Source organism: Dipodomys merriami, unplaced genomic scaffold (assembly GCF_024711535.1).
Source record: "Dipodomys merriami isolate MVZ:Mamm:240054 unplaced genomic scaffold, mDipMer1.0.p SCAF_89, whole genome shotgun sequence".
NCBI classification, from domain to species: domain Eukaryota; kingdom Metazoa; phylum Chordata; class Mammalia; order Rodentia; family Heteromyidae; genus Dipodomys; species Dipodomys merriami.
This window is the reverse complement of record NW_027206501.1, coordinates 4,749,781-4,773,598: the sequence shown is the minus strand read 5'-3', so window position 1 is coordinate 4,773,598 and position 23,818 is coordinate 4,749,781. Positions and strand designations below refer to the sequence as shown.

Sequence of the window (23,818 nt, the reverse complement as noted above, 5' to 3'; positions counted from 1 at the left end):
TCTGTCATTTCCAGGAATCTTTTTGTGATACCTGCACACGAAATTCCTGCTCTCCAGACTGTGCACTGTGCTGGGTGCCCTCCCTCCTCACTGCAGGCTGGTGTGGGGTAAGCTAGGGGTGTGGGGTTCAGGCTTCCTGAGCATGGAGATGAGCACCCCTACTTCTGAGCTTTGAGATTAGCCCTTTCCTCTATTTACTAATGTCACCTTGGGCAATTCCTTCCTGGAATTGGTCGCCATCTTTGGAAATGGTGATGCACCTGCCTGCTGGGGTACCTGTGGTTAAGAATTGATGACCGTGTGCTAGATGAGAGAACATCTCAGCACCTGGTGCTCAGCAGCACCTGCCTGGCTTGCTCTCCACTCCTTACCAGAGATGCTGCCTCTCTGACCACCCTTTAAAAACTGTGCCCATTAAAAATGGAGGGACATAGGGTGGACAATGCAGCAGTGGTACTCACTAGACACTATATTGAAAGTGAACTATAATCCTACAAACTCAGGAGGCTGAGGTCTGAGCATTGGCAGCCTGAGAAGAAAGTCCATGAGAGTCTTGTCTTTCAGCAAATGCAAGCAAGCAAGCAAGCAAAAAACCCATATACCTGGATGTGGAGCTGTGGTTCAAGTGATAGAGAGCCAGCCTTGGGCCTTTCCTTCTTGCTCAAGCCAGGAGCCCTTGGTACCCCAAGTTAGCCAAGCCCCCCCCCCCCCCCCCCCGCAGAGCTGGGAAGTGCAGAGGATCTCGTGAAGTCTGAGGCTCGCTCAGGCCTGGCGAGTGCTGGTGAGGGTTTGGCCAGGCGCATCTCCTTCTACAGAGAGTGTGCGAGGGAGGAGGAGGGAGACTGGAGGGGGGGTCCCCGATTTCCGCAGGAGCGGCGCCGCGGCCCCGCAGGTCGGGAGCGCGCCTCCTGCACCGCGCTGGGACGCGCCGAGCCCGCCGCGCGGAGCCCACGCACCGCGGTCCAAGGGGAGGACACCGGGCCCAGCGTGGCCAGGACGCGCCGGCAGGTAACTCCGGGAGGGACGGGCGCGGGGTGTGATGCCTGCGGCTCGGGTCCAGGCAGCGGGGGTTGGGGTGGGGTGGATTTTGGGGGAGATCGGGTATTGGAGAATTGGGTGAGAGAAGGCGGGCAGGGTTTAGAGGGGTGCAGGGGAAGTGTGGGGACACTGGGGAATGCATTCACGTTGCGAACCTCGCCTGCGGCCCACAGAGGCGCCCCTCCCGCCCCCCGAGGGCGGCGATCGGGGCCGCGGTGCCCGCGCCGGGCCCAGCGCCCAGGGGATGCCTCCCTCCCTCCAGTCCGCCAGGAGAAAACTTTCCCGGGCCAGGGCCGGGGCCTGCGGGATGGGGCCGCCGAAGGGGCCCCCGCCGCCCTGCCAAGCCCCGCCTGCGTCTCAGGATGAGCCTAGGGCGGCCGCAGCCTCCCGCCAGAGCGGGCAGGGCCTCTGCGCCCTGCAGTTCTTCCCCGGGAGCAATCGAGGCATCTGCCGGGCAGCGGTGGACGCGGCTCGGAGCCGGGCGGTCCCCGCGGACACAGGGACACACTCGATCCCACCGGACAGCAGAGCAACACGGCAGCGGTGGCGGCCAGGGTCCGGGGGCGGGGGGGGGGGTGGCGGGGACCAGAGAAGGTGGCAGGCCAGTAGAGATGGCTCAGCCCAGAGCCAACCTGAGGGCTGGGGTCGGAACCCCCGGGGGCATGGAGCCCCAGCCACAGGCCAGAGCCCGTTCTGTACCAAGACAACTCCTGTTTCCCCCCAGCAAAGCGTTTGCAGAGACCAGCACCCGCACCATCTGCCTGTGCTGGCCAGCGCCTGGACTTCGGCCGGCCGGGCCCCCACCAGGGTTTGTTCTGTGGGGGTCATGACACCCTAGGGTGATGGTTCCAGTTTAGTGGAAAAGAAAACACGAGGATGCGTTGTTTTGCGAACTGCTCCTGGGTGTGTGTGCACGCACTCACACGCGTGCACTGCTTAGCCTGCTGCCTCTGCTCACCTCGTGCCCGAGGGGGCCATCCAGGCTATTATTACTGAGGGTGACGGCAGGTGCACATCCGGACAGGGCAACTTTCCTTCTCCCAGGGTCTGTTGCTCCCCCTTCCCCGGCCAATCAGAGTTCACCACTGGACTCTTTCTAATGTCTTCAGGGTGACAGAGTCGTGCTCAGGCCTCCTAAATGCACCTCTGGTTCCAGCAGCAAGGTGGCTGCTGGTGTCATTTTACAAATGCTAATTATTCATGGTCGTTGTTCGTTTTTTGTCCTTCCTGGGGCTTGAACTCAGGGCCTGGTGCTGTCCCTGAGTTGTTGTTGTTGATTTCTTTCTTTCTTTTTCCTCTCAAGGCTAGTGCTTTCCCACTTGAGCCACAGATCTGCTTCTGGCCTTTTTGTTGTTGTTGTTGTTGGAATTTTATTGGAGGTAGGAATCTCATGGACTTTCCCGCCCCGGCTGGCTTTGAATTGCAATCTTTATTGACCATAGAAGAGTTGGCAGCCCCATTTCCCAGCTGGCTTCCACAGCTTAATGAGATGAAGGTTCTTAGTTCCTGAGAAGGACCTGAAATCTTTACAATAATGACTTGTAATGGGTTCTCCTGAAATGCCCTGGGCTTATGACAGGGTCAATGAAGGTGTTTACAGAAAGGAGAGTCTGGGAAGCAGTCCTGTGTAAGGTTTTGACCAGCTTCTGTGCAGACTTCCACAGCAGAGGCAAGCTTTTCCACTCCCATGATGCCCCGGGCTTCCTGACCCTCTGCACCCATGGTTTCTGATGTTTGCTAACAGCCTTCCCAGCCTTCCCAGCTGCGAGGTCTCCCTCAGGAGAGCTGCTTTTTCCATAGTCGGTCCTTTGACTTGGCACTAGTCATCTTAAGTAGACTTTTACCAAAGGCTGAGTCAAAACAAACAAGCACAGGATCCAGAAATCCTGCCTGTATCTGAGCTTGGAATTCCATTCACACCCTCAACAAGCTTGAAGTGTTTTGAAGGAAAACAGGGATGAGGATGAGGCAGGAGTTGAAGCTGGCTGCTGAGCAGGCCCTACTGTGTCCTATCTGTCCCCACCCTGTTTTAATCCCACAGTCACCGTTGAACCTGCTGACCTTAAATCTTATTTCCAACTGTCTAACACATGTGCTGTGCTTGGCCACTGCATTCTTCCTTGGAATGTAACATGGATGCTACAGTTAGAAGCACTCTCTAAACGTGGCTCAGTGCAACTGGGCTCTCCTATTACAGAAGTTTGGAAAGCCAGTTCCCCTGCTGTGCAGAGGCTGAGTCCCGTGTTCTTCACCCAGCTGGGCCAGTGTGCCTGCAGCCACCACCAGCTCCCAGGCCATGCTTCGCCTCTGCTCTAGAAATTCTCTGCAAGTACAAGCAATTTTTAGCCCCATTCCCTGGCAGACTAGATTTAGTTTGTAAACTTACAAGTAAATGCGTTGGGTGGTATACAACTTGTATTAGTTGAAATACAGTAAATGCAAGGGAGAAATCAGATAGTACAATTCCTTAAAAGGGAAAAGGCAAAGATCAACAAAGTAAAACACTGGAAAGTGAACCCTTGAAAGGGGTGGGGTGAGGCCAAAGGGAAAGGAGTAAATGAATGAAGGAGAGAAGAGGGGGAAATGCAGACAAGAATCCAATGTATATCCTACAAGATTAAGTAGAGTGAGGGAAGGGGTGGGTTGAAAAGGGAAGGGTGAGATTGTTGAAAAGGTGACATTGATGGGGATATATTGTATTCATAAACTGCTTTGTTAAATGGCAACTCCTTTGTACAACTACTTAAAGATAATTTAAAAAAATGAATAAAAATGCTGGGCGCTGGTGGCTCACATTTGTAATCCTAGTACTCAGGAGGCTGAGATCTGAGGATGGCAGTTCAAAGCCAGCCCGGGTAGGAAAGTCTGTGAGACTCTTATCTCCAATGAACCACCAGAAACCAGAAATGGCTCTGTGGCTCAAGTGGGAGCCCTAGCCTTGAGCTGAAGAGCTCGGGGACAGTGCCTAGGCCCAGAGTTCAAGACCCACTACCGACCAAAAAAAAAAAATGATGTAGACCACTGCTCTCAGGTTCAGGGTGGAAAAAGACAGGATAATTTTGTGCTTCTTTCACATCAGAATTCCCAAGCCTGTCTTGCATGTCTGCTATGATCCTAGGCATGTGCAGTGTCTCAGGCTGTTCATGACACCAAGACAAAATGCCTTAGCTTAGGGAATACAGGGATGAGAGAAATTCATTGCTCACAATTCTGAAAACTGAGATGTCCAAGATGGAAGCAGCAGCAGATTCGGTGTGTGGCTGGAGGTCAGAGTCTCATGGGGAGAGCTCGTGCCGGCCCTGGTGGAGCCAACTCAGGTGGCTCTGACTCCCATTGAGGCACTAAGCACATGGCTGAGGGGTGAGCCTTCAGGGACTAAACACTCCTGAAAGCCCCGGCACTGAATACGATCCCATTGGATATTAAGTTCCAACACATCAGTTCTGGATGACACCAACCATGAGATACGTGTTGGCTAGAAATCCAGCTGTGAGCAAAATTCCAGAGCTCCTTGCCTATGCAGCTTGAAGAACAGGTCAGCTGACACCCTCTCCAAACAGCCCTCCAAAGCTCAAGGCCAGTTTACCTGCTCTAGCACCTGATGTCATGTGTAGGTCATGAGCATCGTGTGGGCTGAACTGGGAGGACCACACAGCCAAGAACACGGGCCTGCAACATGGGTTTTCTATTATGACTATGAGAGCATAGGGCATAGGAGGAAAAGTGAAATTGAAGGGTCAAACTGCTGGTCCTCCCAAGGCCTGTGTTGGTGGAGAAAGGGTGCCCACTGGCCTGTTAAATGGGCCTCAATTCCATGTGTCTATGTCTATCTAAGTAAAATCTAAGTCCTGTCTTGTTTTGGGACATTCTGTTAGCCCCAAGTTCAAGCCCTAAAACTGGCACCAAAAAACCTCCCCAAAATGATTGTTGCTCCTGGGTGGCATGCCTTATTCTAGAGCTTGAGGATCAAAAACAAAGGAGGATGAATCAGTGCAACTGGAAATTTTGTTCTGATGTTTTGTTTCTCTCTTTTTCACTGGTGGGGACTGAACCCAAGACCTCCTCTCCAGCCCTGAAATTGGGAATTGTGATCTCAAAGCAGAATGCAACTGGGTTTGCTTCTGTGCAAGCTGCTCATCATGGCCCTTGTGTTTGTGATATTGGTCAGCAACTTCCTGACCTGGTTCCTGTGTTCTTTTGTCCGTCTGTCCATGTGTGTGTGTGTGTGTGTGTGTGTGTGTGTGTGTGTGTGTGTGTGTGTGTGTTTGTGTGTGTGTGTAGAGAGAGAAAGAGAGAGCAAGAGAGAGAGAAAGAGAGAGAGAAAGAGAGAGAGTATGTGCTCATCTTTCAGCATTTCTGGGCATCTCTTGGATTTTCTTAAAGTGCTAGGTCTATGCCTGAGTTGGCAGTAATGTGAAAAACACCTCTCCTGATGCTTGTGGCTTAAATGGATATAAAGATGGAGACTCAAAGGAAAATCTCCCATCATAGCTCATCCAGGGCAGGTGAGGAGCATCCTTCACTCCACACATGGAGGTGGGGAGAATTGCTCATCCTGTATTCAGCGAGGAAAAACCCGCTCAGGAGGGGTGTGGGGAGCTGGGTGTCAGGAGGAGAGGCTGGGGGGTCAGAACAGGGATGCTGCTGTAGGGGAGGTGTGTGCCCTTGCTTGCTAGTCAGAACAGCAGGCCAGGTAGTGGTGTGCCCACTCCAGGGAGAGAGACAACATTCCATGTCATTGTGTTTGTTTTATATACCTTTGTTGTAAACAAAGCCTAGTGCTTTCCTCCGCTCTGCTTACATGATGAACTATGATGTTCATTCCTAATAATCAACACAGGCTTCATATTATTTTCTTTCTCTTTTAAAAAGAAAAAGGAGTATTACTGTATTTCTTTTTCTTTGTGCCAGGATTGAGACTTGAACTCAGGGTCACTCTGCCTTAGCTTTTTTGTTTAAGGCTGGCGCTCTACCATTTGAGCCACAGCTCCACCTCCAGCTTTTTGATGGTTACTTGGAGATAAGGGTCTCACAACTTTTCAGCCCTGGTTTCGCTTTGAACCAGGTCCTTTAGATCTCAGCCTCCTGAGCAGCTAGGATTACAGGTGTTTAAGCCACTGGAACCCAGCTGCTACTGTATTTCTGAACTGGTAGAACACATGAATGCCAGGATGTAAATACTGGAGGCTTTGGGGCCAACCAGTCTCTGCCTCATACTCGGCCTGCTGTTGGAATGGGAAGAAGCCAGAAGTCAGGGAAGACAGAAACAATGAGCAGGTATTTGCAATAAATATCTACCCATGCTGATATTTGGATGTCATATAGTCTCCTCTGCCACCTGCAGTCCTTTGGGTGTTTCTTTAGCCATTTAGAATTGCAAGCATTCTTTCTCGCAGGCACTGAGTTGGATTTGCCGATGTTGCCCTGATCAAGAGGATAGGAGAATCCAGGGGAAGAAGGGAGGAGAAGGTGGGGGTGATGGAAAAGCACTTGTGCCAGACATTGGCCTGCATGTGAGCAGCAGAGAACATGCATTATTTGAAGAACTGCAATGAGTGTATTATAGTAGGATAATGCTTGAGGTCGAATGGCTTTGGGGAAAAGGAGAAGGCAAGATCCCATCTGTTAGCCTCCTCTTGGTGTTAGCTTTCCATCATTGTAACAAAACACCAGAGACAATCAACTTCTAAGAAAGGAAACATTTATTTTGGCACATGGTTTCGGAGGTTTGAGTCTATAGTCCCTTGGTCTCTACTTTGGGCAGAACAAGATGGTAGGAAGTGTGTGTGGTGGAGCCAACCTTCTGGCTTCATGGTGGCCAGGAACTACAGAAGAGGAAGGAAGGGGTCCCAGGCCCACCTCAAGGGCTGGCCCCGCTGACTGCTTTCTTTTACTAAGCTCCGACCCCTAAGGGCTGAACTGTCTCCAGATAGCCCCTCATGCTACAGGCACAGCTTGACACTCACAGACCTTGGGGCCGGCGGGGGGAGGGGGGGCGGGGGGGGGGGGGAGCACGATTGATTGATATACATGATTCCAGCCGCACCAGACGTTTTCGGGGTTTTGCACTTGAAGCAATGGGAAGCCATTGAAAGGATTAAGCAGAGCAGTGGCAAGAACCATTTATTTGTTCCAAAGAACCCTGGCTGAGGGGAGGAGACTGGGCCACAGGGGTTGATAAGAGTAAGACCAGAAGAAAGCAGGAGGCCTGAGGAATGGGCGGGGCCAGCCAGGTGCTGGTGGCCTTGCTGCCTCAGGAAGGGCAAAGATGGGTGTGGCACTCCTTCCTGGGGAAACTGGCTTCTCTTGTTGAATAACACCACAGCTGGGGCTGAGTGTGGCACTGGTTGTGAGCAGGTGCAAGCAGAGCGGAATGCCCAGAGTGAAGCCCAATGTGTCCACACGAAGTTTGGTTCCTTCCTACCTTTGAGGAAGGAACGGGGAGTCACACACAGTTCCTGATGCTGGCAGGTGTCTCTGGGTTTGAGCACCCTATCCTTGGAACATCACCACACTATGGGGACAGAGGCTTGTTCAGGGGGGCCGGGTCTGCGGTGGAGGAGAGCCTGCGAGTAGGGGGCACAGGGGTGCTGCTGGTGTTGTCCTGTGGCCCTGATGATGGCTGTGGTGGCTGTGATGAAGGTAAGGTGGGGAGAGGGGAACTCTCGAGAAGGTTTTCTAGGTGAGGTGACGGGGATCTGGTGTGTGGCTCTGGCGTCTGCGCCGGCCTCACTGTGGGCACGCTTGTGCACAGGTGTAGGACACAGGCCTAGCAACATGTCTTATCATCTTTGTCAGTTGGCAAAGAAGATGCTTGGGGACTTGGGTTCACCCCAGGGCAAGAGCACCCAAGGTGTCGCCTTTGCATGTCATCTCCCATATGTGTCTCCAGTGGCTTCTCCTTCTTCACTCAACCCCATAAATAAGTAAATAAACGAAAGCTGTGTATTATGCCAGTTCTGGGGCTTGAACCACAGCCTAGGTGCTGTCCCTGAGCTTTTTCCTCTCAGAGCTAGCACTCTACCACTTGAGCCACATCTGCACTTCTGGCTTTCTGTAGTTAACTGGAGATAGGAGTCTTATGGGATTTTCCTGCTCAGGCTGGCTTTGAACTATGATCCTCAGATTTCAGTTTCCTGATTGGTTAGGATTTTAGGTATCTGGCGAAAGCTGCACATCTTTACTGTTGCATAGTAGATGCTCAAGAGATGCACATTGAGCTGGCTGGTGCTTGAAACAGATAGGACTTGTTTATGGAATGCTCACAGTCTTTTTGTATATTTGCACCAATAGAGATTAGGAGGCTGAATCTGTAAGCTTGCCTTCTGCCTGCTCTCCTCACTTATTGAACATTGATTATGTGCCAGGCCTTCTGTGAAGTTCACAAAAAAAGACATCAATGCCTGGTTTCAGATATATTCTAGAAAAGTAGAGTGGGAAAAAGAAGTGAATGGCGCCCCCTGGCAGGAGGTATGGGAGCTAGTAAGGTCCCACCCCTTCCACCCCCCCCCCCCCCCCAGGAGGATGAGAGGAGTCACTCAGGTTTTGGCTCCTGGACTCCTAAGTGGGGTCCAGCATCACCAGGGTAAATGGGAGATCACCAGTCTGTTCATGAGTTCCAAACCTGCTCTTTTGTCCTGTGCAGAGTGGAGATGTCCTCCCAGAGGTTAACTTCTAACAGAACCTCCCAGCCGCTGGCATCACATTCTGATTACACCTGGGAGTATGAATATTACGAAATCGGGCCAGTTTCCTTTGAAGGACTGAAGGCTCATAAATGTAAGTCTCATGTAACTCTCCACTGTAAGCATGTGGTGTATTTGTCTTTACCTGTGAAATACCCATGGGTTATGTTTCCTGAAAATTCCACCTTCTTACATAATTGTCTTCTACCCACAAAACACCCATTCCACACATGGAGTGATTGCTCACTCTGGGGACCTCATTCTGATTCATGCAGAGATGTAAAACTCAGATCAAGCCTCTTTTTTTTTGGCATGAATGATTCCAGGTACCCCAAAGTCTAACTGTTTGGACTATCAGAAATATATGCAAAATGGACTCTGGAGGTTATTATGTGGGGACTTTTCTTTTGCGACAGCCCAATACCATTGCGACAGCAATGGTATTGTTCACACACACTTGGTTTTCTAGACCTGTGAAACGCAGTGTGTGTCTTCACTGGGATCAGCCAGCCTCTGTTCTGAACTCCAGTGTGTTTTGTATTATGCAGATGGTTAACGATCTGACACAAAGACAAGAAGTGCACAGCCATGGAAGGGACTCTCATCAAAACTGGAGGGACAAAGGGTGAACACATGCAGCAGTGATACTCACTAGATACCATGTGGAAAATGAACTATACAACTTGTGGGTGGGAATGGGAGCTAAAATCTGGGAGGGAGTGAAGGAAGGCGTAACACTGTTCAAAAAGAAATACGCTTTTCATCTGACTTATGTGACTGTAACCTCTCTGTCCATCACCTTTATAATTATGAAAAAGTTAAAAATAAGATAAAAAATAAAACGTAGTGCTGGCTGCCAGCAGAAGTGTATAGAGCATTGTATAGAGCAGAGCTGGGGTGATGGGCTGGGTCTGCTGCCCTCTCCCAGGTCCTGTCTGCTTAAGAAATGCATATATATATATGTGTGTGTGTATATATATATATATATATATATGTATATATATATATATATATATATATATATATATATATATCAAAGAGTTTAAGTTCCTTTCCTTTATTCTATTTTTTCTGATAGTGACCCAGGCTGGCCTCCAACTTGCCTCCCTCCTACCTCAGCCTCCCACACACTGGAATTATAGATCTGTGTCATCATGGCCACTTGTTAGGTTTGTTGGTTTTTGTCCGTGCTGGAGACTGAACTCTGAGCTTCGTGCTTGCTGGGTGCATGCTCTCTCAACCTGAGCCAAGCCTGCCTGCAGTCCCTTTTCCCATTGGTTGTTTCTGATGTCCAGTCTCTCCCTTTTTTTTTTTTTAATGCCCAGGGCCAGCCTGAGAGGTGATCCTCCTATCTGTGTTTCTCATGTCACTGGGGCCTGCAGGGGCACACACAACCCAGCAGTCACTCTCTCATTGCTGAGACAGCAGGAGGCGCCACTGTGCCCAGTCGTTGGCTGAGATGGAGTCTTGAGAACTTCTGTACTCCGGCTGGCCACTAAGCACGATCCTTCAACCCTCTGCCTTCCAAACAGCTAGAAGTACAGGCTGTGGGTAGCTAGAATTACAGGCTGTGGGTAGCTAGAAGTACAGGCTGTGGGTAGCTAGAATTACAGGCTGTGGGTAGCTTAAATGATCCAAACGAATGTGACACATCAGGAAGCCCAAGGGAGATTACAAAGAGAGGCACAATGGAGCAAAGGAAAAGCTTTCCCTCCCTCACTTATGACCTGTGTGCATCAATGACCCATTATACCCATGCGCTGCAAGGAAGGCTAGCTAGGATTTTTTTCCCCCTTGAGAAAAAAAGTCATTGCCTTTCATATATCTTTTGTGCCTCAAGTAATAATTAAATGATTTTTCTCAGTCTTTGGGTAACATTTTCTCCGTATTTATGGAGGAAAAAGGAGATGAACTTGTTAGGACAGGCTGTCATTAATTATTTGATGGAAGTGTGGGAGTGAAATCATTGTGCTGGGAGCGAAATCACTGTCCTAAATTCACATAGATTGGCAGTCTGTGTTTTTTTTCAGGGATGACCTTCAATAAGGACACTCGTTTGTTATAAATTATGGCAGAAATCAAAATGCCTGGGTGAACCATTGCATTGTGCCCTCTGACAGGATCTGTGCCCCAGCTCCATGCCAGTGTGCTTCTGTTCGCCCCAGCTTCATGCCAGCTTGCCTCTGTCTCTTTTCCTTAGTTTTGAGGAGGCCTGAAGATAGTCCTACTGCTGTAATTTTGTTGATGCATTTCTAGAAACAACTGTAGAAGATCTTTTTTGCCCTTAGTATATTGTAAACATGACTGCAACTTGAAATAAATCTCTATGAAACTTAGAGCTGTGACACATTAGATACTTATTTCACTGAATATACCAGTAGTGGAAATTTGTTTTAGTATGCACATCACAAAGACAGAAAACTGTTCAAGTGAGAAGCTACTGTGTGTTCTGCTGTAAGAGATCTGTGAAAGACACTTCACATCCTGGACTCACTTGCATGAGCTAGAGCTGTGTAATGGAAGCAAAATCCCACCATATTCAGGAAAGTAAAAAGATTAAGTCAACTATTGTTGTGGGTGGGGTGCCAGGGGCTCACACCTGTAATCCTAGCTACTCAAGAGGCTGAGATATGAAGATTATGGGTTTAAAGCCAGTCTGGGCAGGAAAGTGCATGAGGCTGGAACTAGTAGACATGGAGAGATCTCTGAAGGACTTCCTACAAAGGGAAGGAAAGCCGTAAGCCTCAAGGAAGGGCTTGGCTTGGGGGAGACAGTGGGTTTGTTCTCAAAGAACAAAAGCCCAGAGTGGCTGACCAGACACTCACAGTTTAGTGGGGGTAAAACAGGAAGCCGGCTTATTCTGAGCTACCAGTGGCAGGCAAACCTCACACTTCACTCATACGCTAACCTGAGGATGTCCCTCATGGGTGGTCAGCCAGAAGCTGTCCACAGGGCAGGTGCAGCCACGGAGGGAGAGGTCGGGGGGGAGAGGTCAGTTGGCCCACAGTGAGAGATCAGGGCCAAGAGGCCCGGCTGAGGGATACCCATCCATCACTGTGGTTGCTGGGTGAGGACCCTGCCGGCTCTGCTGTCCTGACCCTGTGGGAGAGGTCATCGGTCATACTCTTTTCTGGATTCTTTGGAGGAATGGCAAAGAGCAAACCTGGAGAGGAAGTTAGATGTTCTTGGGTGGAGAGAGTGCTCTAGTGTTCCTGGGAGAAGTTCCGGGTGGGAAAGTAACCTGGGGTCTGTCACGTGCTCAGGACTAGGGTAAGGGGAAGCTCCTGCAAATAATCAGAGGAAGCAGAATTCTATTTGAAAGGGATGATGAATAAGAGCTAGGTAAGGCCGGCTGTCATGGGAAACACGGTTGTCACATCAGCAGGGCAACACTCGGAAATGGCATTGGGTTGGGGATCTCCGGTCTTACAACTCTGTCTCCCATTCTGCCACATTATTTCTGGGAAGGCTGTGGGCCTCCCAGGCCCCCCACTTCTGCTGCTTTGTGTCAGCTCCCCAAGGCACAAGACCAGAGAAGGAAGGCCCTGGGCTGCATCACTGGCAGCCCTCCTCTGTCTCCTCTCGGATTTGCTTTCCTCTGAAGCAGCTGATCAGGCACAGTGTCTCGACAGTTACTAACTCGTCAACATTTCTTCACAGTCAGGCAGACCTGGGAGAGTCCATCATTCCACGTTAGTTACACTTGAGGACATGTGTTTTTGGTACTTGTCCTTATGTCTTCCTTTATGTCTCATTGCCATTATTTTACAAAGCAACATCTGAAGAAGTTGCTATTCCTTTAGCACTTATAGTTAGATGTTGGAACAGTACATTAAAGTTTGCATCCAGAGCGTTTGACAATGTTAACTGCAGCAGGATGTGCAGCATAAAAATAAGAATTATGCAGAGCAAATGGCTAATTCTCCTTTTTTAAAAAAGCAAATTGTATAACATAGACATAATTTAATTAAAATCATGTTTTACATGTAAGCCCAATTAATATACAAGCTTTATTTATTTATTTAGGGCCATAACTGGTGCTTGAACTCAGGGCCTGGGTGCTGTCTATGAGCTCTTTTGCTCAAGGCTAGTGCCTACCACTTTGAGCCACAGTGCCACTTCCAGTTTTTGAGTGGTTAATTGGAGATAAGATCTCACAGGGACTTTTCTTCCTGGGGTGGCTTCAAACTGTGATCATCTGATCTCAGCCTCCTGAGTAGGTAGGATTACAGGAGTGAGCCACTGGTGCTTGACCTTACATAAACTTCTTAATCTTTATCAGAAAAGGTATGACAGGATGAATAAATACAACAGTGGTGCTCACGAGACACTGTGGAAAATGAACTGGATATCTTGTGGGTGGGGATAGAAGGGAAAAACTGGGAGAGAGTAAGGGAAGAGGAGACATGGTTCAAAAAGAAATGTACTCATTACTCACTACCTGATTCATGAAACTGTAGCCCTTCTGCATATCAACTCTGCAATAACAATAAAAATGTCTATCAGACTGTACCATTTGATCCACTAATGATTTCAACCTTACCTACACAGATCTTAATTTATCAAATAATTGGACAAGTAAATTCAAAGAGTCTTTGAAGTAATTTCTGCTCAATTGTAATGAGTTATATTAAAATGATAGAATCAAGGATGCTTGTAGTGTTGATTAATGGTGTTAGAGTAGATAGGACCTAAAAATCTTACTGGAAAATAAATTATCCATCAGTCATACTTTAATAGTGGAATAAAAATATTTCATTGGAGCAGGGCACAGGTGGCTCATATTTGTAATCCTAGCTACTCAGGAGACTGAGACCTGAGCCAGATGGGCCAGGAAAGTCCATGAGACTTTTATTGCCATTAAACCACTCAGAAAAAAACTTGAAGGAGTGTTGTGGTTCAAATTGTAGAGAGCTATCCTTGAGCAAAAGAAGCTCAGAGACAGTGCTCAGGCCCTGAGTTCAAGCCCCCAGGACCTTGTGTGTGCCACTGGTGATACACTGATACCACTATTGTTTGCTTTGCAGATTCCATCGTGATCGGGTTCTGGGTTGGCCTTGCAGTCTTTGTGATTTTCATGTTTTTTGTGCTCACTTTGCTGACCAAGACGGGCGCCCCACACCAAGAGTAAGTCTGGGCTGCACCTAAATGTCTCATGCTCCATAGTGACCTAAAGAAACAGCACCTGGTACCAGGGCTGGTTGTTGCCTATGCATGGAGAGACTTGGCAGTGTGTGGTTTGTGGCTGGGACCCAGGTGCCAGGAGTGGGGATAATGTTATGGCTCTTGCTAGGCAGGCGCTCTACACTAGATCCACGGTCATAACCCTTGAAGCTTTGAGGCTATGTCTGGGATAGTCTCATGTGTTTTACTTAGGCCAGCCTGCTGGACCGCAGTCCCTCGATTTATGCTTGCTCTATAGCTGGTCTGACAGGTGCACGTATGGTGCCTGGCTCCTCCTGGCTTTTTGCCTCTTGCTTCCCTGGTGAAATTGAGCTTCCTGGTCCTTTTCTACAATGTTCATGTTGACCTGGGCTGATTTCTATATTGAAATGGTGATTAATCAGGATGCATTTTCTCTTTATTTTGAAAAGGATGTACACAGCTTGCCAGATTCAAAGTAGAGGAAAAAAGACAATGCAAAATGAGCTGAGGAATAGCTGTCAGTAAGCACTCAGCTAAACTACTTACCCAGATGCATTGCTGAGTTGAGCTTGAATTTCCTTGATAACAGGATAAAAGGAAATCTCTTATTTAATGCTCCTAACAAGATGAAAAGCATCAACATTAGGCTTTGGACTTAGGAAGGAGATTTTTTTTCATGGATTTGTGAAGTGAGCTAACATCAGATCAAAAATATCAGAAAATACCCTCTTCTCTCCAGTCTGTACTGGGGGAGGGGGCGTTGAACTCGGGCCTTGTGCTTGCTAAGCAGGCTCTCTGACACTTAAGCCACACCTTCAGTCCCCTTTTCCATTGTTTGTTATTGGGGTTTATTATTATATGTGGGCCAGCTTGGACTGTAATCTTCTACATGGGCCTCCTCTAGGATGACAGGCACACGCCAACACTCCAAGCCACGGGTTGAGATGGAGTTTCCTAAGCATCCTTTGGCTGGCCTGAACTTCATGCTGGCCTGAAACTGATTCTCCAATCTCTGCTTCCCAAGTAGCTAGGATTACAGGCTTGAGCTGCCATGCCTGCAGAAAACACTTCAGAGGGATGGTTTAAAAAATATACTTCATTAAATGCAAACAGGAAAATAATGTGTCAAAGAACTTATTAGTTGGTTCTACTGAGCAACTGATAACTACTCGAGTTGGTAACTAGAAGTGCTTTTGGTAAAGGCAGTTTCCAAGGCTCATTACACAGGGGCCTTTCCCACCTGTAGGAAAAGAACCACTTCCCAAGGCACAGGGGGACGGTGGCTGAGAAGCACTTCAGAAGCCATAGAAATACCCTTCCTCAGCAGGGCGCCGGTGGCTCATGCCTATCATCCTAACTACTCAGAAGGCTGAGATCTGAGGATCTCAGTTCAAAGCCAGCCTGGGCAGGAAAGGCTGTGAGACTCTTATCTCCAAAAAACCACCAGAAAACTGAAGTGGCGCTGTGGCTCCAGTGGTAGAGTGCTAGCCTTGAGTTGAAGAGCTGAGGGTCAGCAGCCAGGCCCAGAGTTTAAGCCCCATGACTGACCAAAAAAAAGAAATACCCTTCCTTCCCCCCACCCCATGTCCTCCAAACAGCCATATACACCTTTGCTTCTCACTGTGTGGGTTTAAGGAATTGGGGAATTTGAAGTGATTTGCAAGAGCAATGAAGAGAGTGGAATGGTCAGAGAATAGTAACACTCGATGATCTCCCTCTTCCTTGGATTATTTTTTTTTTGCAGGACCATTGAGGCGCATGATTTCATGAATCAAAACACCTTTGCACTAATAGAGCATGGCTTTCTGAGTCGAAACGTGTCTAGGCTGTGGCATTTAGATATTTGGTCAAAAATTCTGGATGCTTCTGTGAAGGTTCTTCTTCTTCTTTATCTTTTTTAATGTCAGTGTCAGGGCTTCCAGCTTGCTTTTGCTTTTTTGTTTTTTGGTTTTTTTTGGTCCAGTTGTGGGGCCTGAACTCTGGGCCTGGCCGCTGTCCCTCAGCTCTTCAGCTCAAGGCTAGCGCTCTACCACTTGAGCCACAGTGCCACTTCCGGCTTTTTTCTTTTTGCTTATGTGGTGCTGAGGAATCGAACCCAGGGCCTCATGCATGCAAGGCAAGCGCTCTACCACTGAGCCACCTTCCCAGCCCTAGGGCTTCCAGCTTGCTAAGCAGGTGCTCTACTACTTGAGTTGTCCTCCAGTCCGGTGAAGGTAATTTTTTTTAAGATCATTCTTCAAAGATCTTAAATTAGCATAAACTAGTGTACTTTAAATGAAGTGTATTACGTTCTATAATGTGGGTGTCTTATCTCTTCCATTGAAGGCCTCAATAGACTTAAGACCTATCTCCTCAAACAGAATCTTCCAGAAGACCAGAACTGACAGGAAATACATCTCTTCTCTGTGTCTCTAGCCTATCAGCCTCCTCTGTAGATTTTGGACTTGCTAGCCTGCACAATGACATATGTAGTTCCTTAAAATAAATCTCTCATTACACATGCACATACACATATGTATACACACACACACACACACACACACACACACACACACACACACACACACACACACACAGGCACTATCATCCAGTGAGCTCGGGGCCAGGGGTGAGAGGGGAGACCGTGACTGTCCACTCCTCTCAGGTGTCATGGAGACCTTGAGACTTGCAGTTTTGGACTTGCATTTGTCCATTCACTTTTATCCCAAGGGGATTTCTCTCTTCCGTGGCAATTCCAAACAGTGCTCAGCCATAGAACAGGGGCCAGGTAACCCAGAGCTCCTCTAACAAGATGAAGTCAGAACATTTTAAATAAAATATTGGCTCATCCCCAAGGACCATGCTTGAAACGCCTCTGTGCCCAGTGTGAGATTCCATGTTGGGAAGAAGGTGTCCGAGCTGGGCTGGCAGGTTATAAATCAGAAGCTCCCCAAGTCTCTGCATAGCACCATCTGGCTCTCGCTCATCTCTATGTTGGCAGAGTTGGCAAGAGACAGCTAGACCGATGCAGCCTCCGCTCCTCAGCCCCTAGGCTGCCTGAGACATGGCCAAAGGACCCAAGGATGCATGGGACCTCAGCCTGCCTTTGCCTCGGCTTCTTCAGCAGGAAGTGGCTTCCCACAGCTAGCCACATTCACCCAGTCACCCTGTGCCAGGAGAGAGAATAGGTTCATGTGCAGGAGGAGAGTAGATCTGTGTGCAGTGTCAGCCATCACAAGGAAGGCAGATGGCAGGGCAGGAGAGACTTGTTACAAAGCCAGTAGCACCTTTCCCCAAAGTGGTCAAGGCCATGAAGCACCTGCCACCCTGTGGATGCTTTGTGGGCAGTGAGGGTGAAGAGCCATCTTACCCGCACTAGGGCTCCATCATCATGCTGCTGCCTCACAGGGAGAGCCATGGGAGAGGCTCGGGATGTTTCCTTATGCTGAATATTTTAACCTTCTTTCATGGAGGGGCAAGGGCAGAATGCTCGTGACCGTGGAGGAGGAGAATCACTTTGTGCCTTGAGTTGTAAGGTTCCTGACTATGGTGCTCAGGGAAGGATGGGCATGAGCCGCCAGATCTCTGAGCAGGAAAATGTCATGGCTCAAAGTCTCTGATGACCATGGCCAGGGCCAGCTGGCCAAGGCCAGATGTGGCAGGACATCTGGCCACTCATGATTATTCCTCCTCCTCCTCCTCCTCTTCCTCCTCCTCCTCTTCCTCCTCCTCCTCGTCTTCTTCTTCTCCACTTTCTCTCTCTCTCTGTCTCTCTCTGGTAGGTCATGGGGCTTGAACACAGGGCCTGGGTGCTGCCCCTGAGCTTTTTTGCTCAAGGCTAGCACTCTACAACTCTGAGCCACCGGTGGTTAATTGGAGATAAGAGTCTTATGGCCTTTCCTGCCTGGGATGGCTTTGAACCATAATCCTCTGATCTCAGACTCATGAGTAGCTAGGATGAGAGATGTGAGCCATGGGTACCTGGCTGTTGTCTTTCATTCTCTATCAGTTAGAAGATGTTTATTGAGTGCCCAGCTCTGCCTTTTCTAGGGCTGTGCCATAGATCATTGGAAGGAGACAGAATCTTCTCTGTCCATCTTAGCTCACCTCTTTCCTAGTCAGTCAGGATTCCCACAGCCCTGGCTCAGCCAGGCTTGCTGAAGACATCTTTCTCCATGGCACGCGTCTCTCCACACAGGCTAGGGCTCTATCTATTTGTAGTGGCTGTTTTTGTACAGAAATAGTCACTCATAGGTCTCTGCTTAGCTTGCACATCTTTAAACGCCTTGGGGCAATGGCTGCTGGAGATGCCACCTGCACACATTGTCTCCATCCTCTCAATCTAGAAAGTTCCTGGGAAATGACCAGAACATTGCTATGCTGTCCCTCTGCAGAGGGAGCTGGGGGATCCAGGTCCCTGGACACTGGCAGCCTGTCTGCCCCAGAAAAACAAATGTGGGGATGGTTGGTGCCACCTGGTGCTCATGGTGCTGGGCAGGTTGCAGATAGATGCTTAGTGTGTGGTGGTTTGCAGAGAACGCGGGCAGTCTGCGTCTGGCAAGGCCTTTTGGTGAAGACTGCACCCCTCGGTTAGAGAGAGGAAAAGGACTTGAGTGACTAATCCAGATCCAGACAGGAAAGGGGGCGCCTGGGCGAGGGGCAAGAGGACAGACAGACTCCTTCCTCTGGGAGGGTCGCATGGGGCGTCACAGAACAGAAAAGCTTGACTTTGACAGATGGGTGGAAAGATAGCCACACAGAGGCTTGGAAGTGGGCACAGAGCTTCTAGGTATCTGGCCTGTAGGGATGGCAGGAGCACTGGCAAGGGAGCACCCTGGAAGGACCAGGTGACAAGAGCACAGGGTCAGAGCTGGGCACCAGTGGCTCATGCTTTGTAATCCTACCGACCTAGAAGCCTGAGATCTGAGGATTGCGGTGTAAAGCCAGCCCACGTAGAAAAGTCCCCAAGACTCTTAGCAACAACTAACCAAGAAAAAACAAGCCTGAAGTAGAGCTGTGGCTCAAGTGGTAGAGTGTCAGCCTTGAGTGAAAAAAGCCAAGTGAGAGCATGAGGCCCTGACTTCAAGCCAAACAAACAAACAGACGGGATACCTTCATCTTTCTGTCTTCCTCGAGGCCTCTCTCACCAACAAATGACAAGAAATCTCCCCCACGGCACCTGAGCTCCTGTAGCTCATATAAAGAGATCTTTACAAAAAGGAAAACACTAACTCAGATCAAGAGAACATGTCCAGCTAGTGCTGTGGCTCACATCTGTAATCCCAGCTACTAAGGAGGCTGAGATTTGAGGATTGCAGTTTACTGCCATCTCTGGAGAAAAAAGTGTGTGAGACTCTTATCCCTGATTAATCACCAAAAGCTAGAAGTAGAGCTGTGGATCAAGTGATAGAATGCTAGCCTTGAGCAAAACAACTCAGGGACAGCACCCAGGCCCTGAGTTCAAGCCCCAGCATGGGTGCGTGTGCACACACACACACACAGAACACCTTCACAATACCTTGTACACTAAATATATCCAAATTTCTATGAGTCAGCAATAACATTGCAGTGTTTACATTGAGGAAAAGATTTACCCAGATACTTTAGGAAAGAAGAGCAGCACATAGGTTTTACTAAATATCAAATAACATACTTATTTTTTTTCCCAATCCAGCTAGCTGAGGTCCTTTGGTAGCAGATGCGTTGCTTAGGGTCATTACCTTGGTAACCGCAGAAAAGTGCTTCCTCTTGGAAGCCTGAAGCTCCCCCCACCCCCAGGCCCGCATCTTTCATCAGCATCAATTAGTTTGCCTTCCTTGTCCTTTATATGCACACCCTGTGTCTTGGTCAGGTGCAGCCTCACACTTCCTTTCTTCTCTTCTACTTGCTGCTAGCAAGCCCAATTCACAAACAAATTCACTGGATTTCAGAAGTCAGCAAATGTGGTGTGTGTGTGTGTGTGTGTGTGTGTGTGTGTGTGTGTGTGTGTGTGTGTGTGTGTGTATGTGATGTTCCTGAGTCCGGATCTTACCACATATCCCAGGGTGGCCTTGAACTCCCGGCCTTCCTTCCTTAAGCTCCTTCCTGAGTCCTGGGATTACAGATGTGCTTCATCACACCTGGTCCAATTCTTGATAATGGTGATGTTGGTGAAATGAATCAGACTTGCATGACCTCCAAGGCCCCTCATCCATAAGAAGGTGATCATTAGAAATTTGTACCAAGTCTAGGAATGTGGTTTAGTGGTAGTATGCTTGCCCAGAATGTATGAAACCCTGGGTTCAATTTCTCAATACCTCATAAACAGAAAAAGCCAGAAGTGGTGCTGTGGCTCATGGTAGAGTGCTAGCCTTGAGCACAGAGAGGCTCAGAGACAGTGCCCAGGCCCTGAGTTCAAGCTCCAGGACTGGCAAAAAAAAAAAAAAAAAGCGTGAAATTTGTAGCAAGTGTTCAGGTAGGAAAGAAAAGATTTAAGATTTAAGAAAAGATTTAAGAATACAATCATTGAGATTATGCATTCATTGCACACAGATTCCAAAGCCTGCTTTTGGGAGGTCTGCTCTGCCTGTGAAAGCGTGCACTGTGCTTCTTGTACTTCGGGAACAATTTTTTTTGCTCCTTTTCTTTCCATGAGGTGCTTTTCTTTTGCAAAGGGCGGCAAGCTGGCGTGCTTGGCAGCCTACTTCTTCAGCTAAGCTCCAGTCTGGATGCTTTTTTGTTGTTGTTGTTGTTCCAGTCCTGGGACATGAACTCGGAGCATGGGTGCTGTCTCTTAGCTTTTTTGTTTAAGGCTGGTGCTCAATCACTTGAGCCACACACAACACCACATCCAGCTTCTTCGGAGTAGTTTATTGGAGACGAGAGTCTCATGAACTTTCCTGTCTGGCTGGCTTCAAATCGTGATCCTCAGATCTCAGCCTCCTGAGTGGCTGGGATGACAGATGTGAGCCACTGCGTCTTAGATCCAGGAACCACTCTCTCTGAGTCTGAAAGGTTGACAGTGGAGGAGGGAGTGCCACACTTCTGGGCCTGAGAGTTACTTGCTCATTCATTGTGCTGAAGAAGAGTGGCAGGTTCTATCTTTGCGATGATCCCAACACCCCCATCTTGGCCTTGGGTTTCCTTGTACCCTTTGGGAAGTGCTTTGCCTGGGCCCCAGGGATGGAAGGGCAGGCCCCAAGGGCGGAGGGGCGGGGCCCCGGGGCGGAGGGGCGGGGCCCAGCGGAAGGAGGGCCAGCATCTAAAGCATCTTTTATCTCCGTGTTCGGTGCAGCAACGCGGAGTCTTCGGAGAAGAGGTTCAGAATGAACAGCTTCGTGTCCGACTTCGGGAAGCCTCTGGAGCCGGAGAAAGTGTTTGCGCGCCCGGGCCCGGAGGAGTCCCGCTCCGTGTTCCACTGCTACATCAGCGAGCTGGACGGGGCGGGCGGGGCCGCGGCCGGCCCGGGGACCCCGGCCCCGGACAACACCCGCCGGCCGCCCGAGGCCGCCCGGGGAGACGGGCCGCCCGCCCGCGCGCCGCCCCACCTCGTGGAGTTCGACCTCCCCAACTTCGTGAACACGGACCACAGCTCTTCCTTCGCCGAGGACGACCTCCTGATCTCCGAGCCACCGATCGTTCTGGAAAACAAGCCCGTGTCCGAGGCCTCCCGCAGGGGCCTGGACTGAGACGCACGCGCGGCGTCTGCTTGAAAATGTGGGCTCTGTCTCCGTGTAGTGTGAGATCTCTATCCACCAAGCTGTGTGAGTGTGTGAAAGAGAGAGACAGACAGACCGACAGACAGAGACAGACAGTGAGACAGAGAGACAGACAAGCCGACAGAGAGACAGACAGGCAGATAGACAGGATCGGGATGAAGAAGTCTTGCTGTTTGTTTCCGGGTCTTTGGGGGATCGCGGTATTTATACTATTTTTTCCTGCTGTTAAAGGACAATCTAGCCATGTATTCCTGGCGGCCTCCAGCCGCCGCCGCCACCATGTGTTCTGCCTTTAGCAAGCCTCTCTCTCCGTCTCCGTCTCTCCGTGTGTCTCTCCCTCCCTCCCTCCCCCCCCCTCCCCCCCTCATTTTTGCGCAGCCCGGTCCGGCGTCGGGAGGAGATCACGTGCCAGGTGCTGGTATTCATGACCAGCTTTGCGCTCGGGCCAGGGGGACCGACTTTGTGGGCGCGGTGGCGGCCTCGTCCCCTTCCCTCCCGCCCGGAGGCGGGCTACACCTATGCCAGGACGTCCTCTGGCCTGGAGCCCCGCCATGCTCACACCGGCTACGCAGCCGCAGCCGTGCGTGCCCCCGCCCTGGTCCTCGCACAGGCCCGGGCGCGCGCGCGCGCGTCTCCAGGAAGCGCGGCCAGGCCCCTGGCGTTGTCCCCAGCATATGCGCGCGTGTGTGCATGCGCGCCTGTGCGCACACTGCTGTAACATTCCCTGCAGATGTACGGCGTCTGCTGGCTCCGCAGCGGCGCTAGCCGGGAGGGTCAGTGGCTGCACGTGCACCTGGCGGGGCTCACGGTGGCCTGGGTCACGCGTGGGCACCGCGGGGCCCACTCCAGGCAGGCCTCACGCCCCGCGCAGGACGGCCTGTGCGCTGCTGCCTTCGAGGGCCGCCCTCGCCAGGGCTTGCTGTGCGCATGCGCTCTGCGCCCGCCAGGCTAGCCGCTGAATAAAGCTATTGAATCGCACCGGGGCTCTTCTCTGGTCTATCTTCACATGCTTCTGTGTCCTGTTTATTTATTTAAAAAGTGATCGAAGGTCTCTGGTGCCTCCTCACATCCTGGGGGTGAACGGCACCTAAATGTGTCCCCTCTGGGGTCGCAGTGATCAGAGCACTCCTGGTGCTCCACTTAGGAATTCTCCCGCCAGGATTCGCGGCCCTGCAGCCCCTCAAGGTAGCGATCTGCCGGTCCAACACCAGCCGCAGAAAAGAGCCTGAGGCACATTCGGTAATCAAAACCACTTGAACAGATTCACGTTCTTTTTCTTTGCTGTGCTGGTCCTGGGATTTGAACTCAGGGCTTTGGCGCTGTCCCTGTGCTCTTTGGCTCCAGGCTGGCGCTCTACCACCTGCGCCACAGCACCACTTCCGGCTTTCTGGTAGTTCATTGGAGATGAATCTAGTGGACTTTTTTTTTTTTTTTTTTTTTTTTTGCCACGGTTGACTTTGAACTGCGATCCTCAGAGCTCAGCCTCCTGAGTAGCTGGGTCCCAGGAGAGTGGTTCTGTCACGAGACTTCGATCATGAGCAGACGTGACAGGAAATGACACGCACTGGAATTGCACCTCTGGGAAGCGCCATGTTGACACGAGGTCACCTTCTGCAGCTGTCATGGTCTTAAGTAGCCTGGCTACTTAAGTGAGTCCTGGGCTCGCTTTCTTCCCTGGTTTTACGTCTTTAATCACCACACAGAGTGTGGCTAAGTGAGACATAATTCTTCACGGGAAAGTATTACTGTTTTGTGCTGTTTTTGTTTCACGCCCTTGCTTGGCATCTTCTGTTAAGGCTGGCCCTCTACCATTTGAGCCACACCTCCAGTTTTTTATTTCTGGTTTGTTGGCAATAAGAGTCTCACAGACTTGCCTGTCTGAGCTGAATACACTTTTACATATAGAGAAAAGCATAGAGAAAATCAGTAAGCCTACTTACTACAACTCCATTTTTAAAAAGGCACAGAATAATATTGGGGGCATTCTCTTTTGTGCTGGTCCTGGGGCTTGAACTCATGGCCTGAGTGCTGTCCTTGAGCTTTTTTACCCAAGGCTAGCAGTTTACCGCTTGAGTTACAGCTCTTCTTCCAGCTGTTTTGGTGCTTAACTAGAGATAAGAGTCTCATGGACTTTCCTGTCCTGGCTGGATTTGAGCCTCAATCCTCAGCTCTCAGCCTCCTGAGTAGCTAGGATTGTAGGTGTGAGCCACTTGCACCAGCCTGGCTGTGCATTCCCTTTTGTTAATACCAAAGCACGAAAACCCAGCTAGTTTT

General features: G+C 49.9%; 1 protein-coding gene across 1 annotated transcript; it reads left to right on the top strand.

Annotated features, from left to right (window-relative positions):
* The first annotated feature begins 870 nt into the window (after nucleotides 1-870).
* LOC138820458 (melanocortin-2 receptor accessory protein 2-like) lies at nucleotides 871-22,180 on the top strand. The gene is made up of 4 exons (XM_070012104.1): nucleotides 871-1,008; nucleotides 8,684-8,817; nucleotides 13,751-13,850; nucleotides 21,121-22,180. Exons 2-4 carry the CDS (start codon nucleotides 8,691-8,693, stop codon nucleotides 21,512-21,514), a joined length of 621 nt encoding a protein of 206 aa, XP_069868205.1. The 5' UTR covers nucleotides 871-1,008; nucleotides 8,684-8,690; the 3' UTR covers nucleotides 21,515-22,180.
* Nucleotides 22,181-23,818: the final 1,638 nt, after the last annotated feature.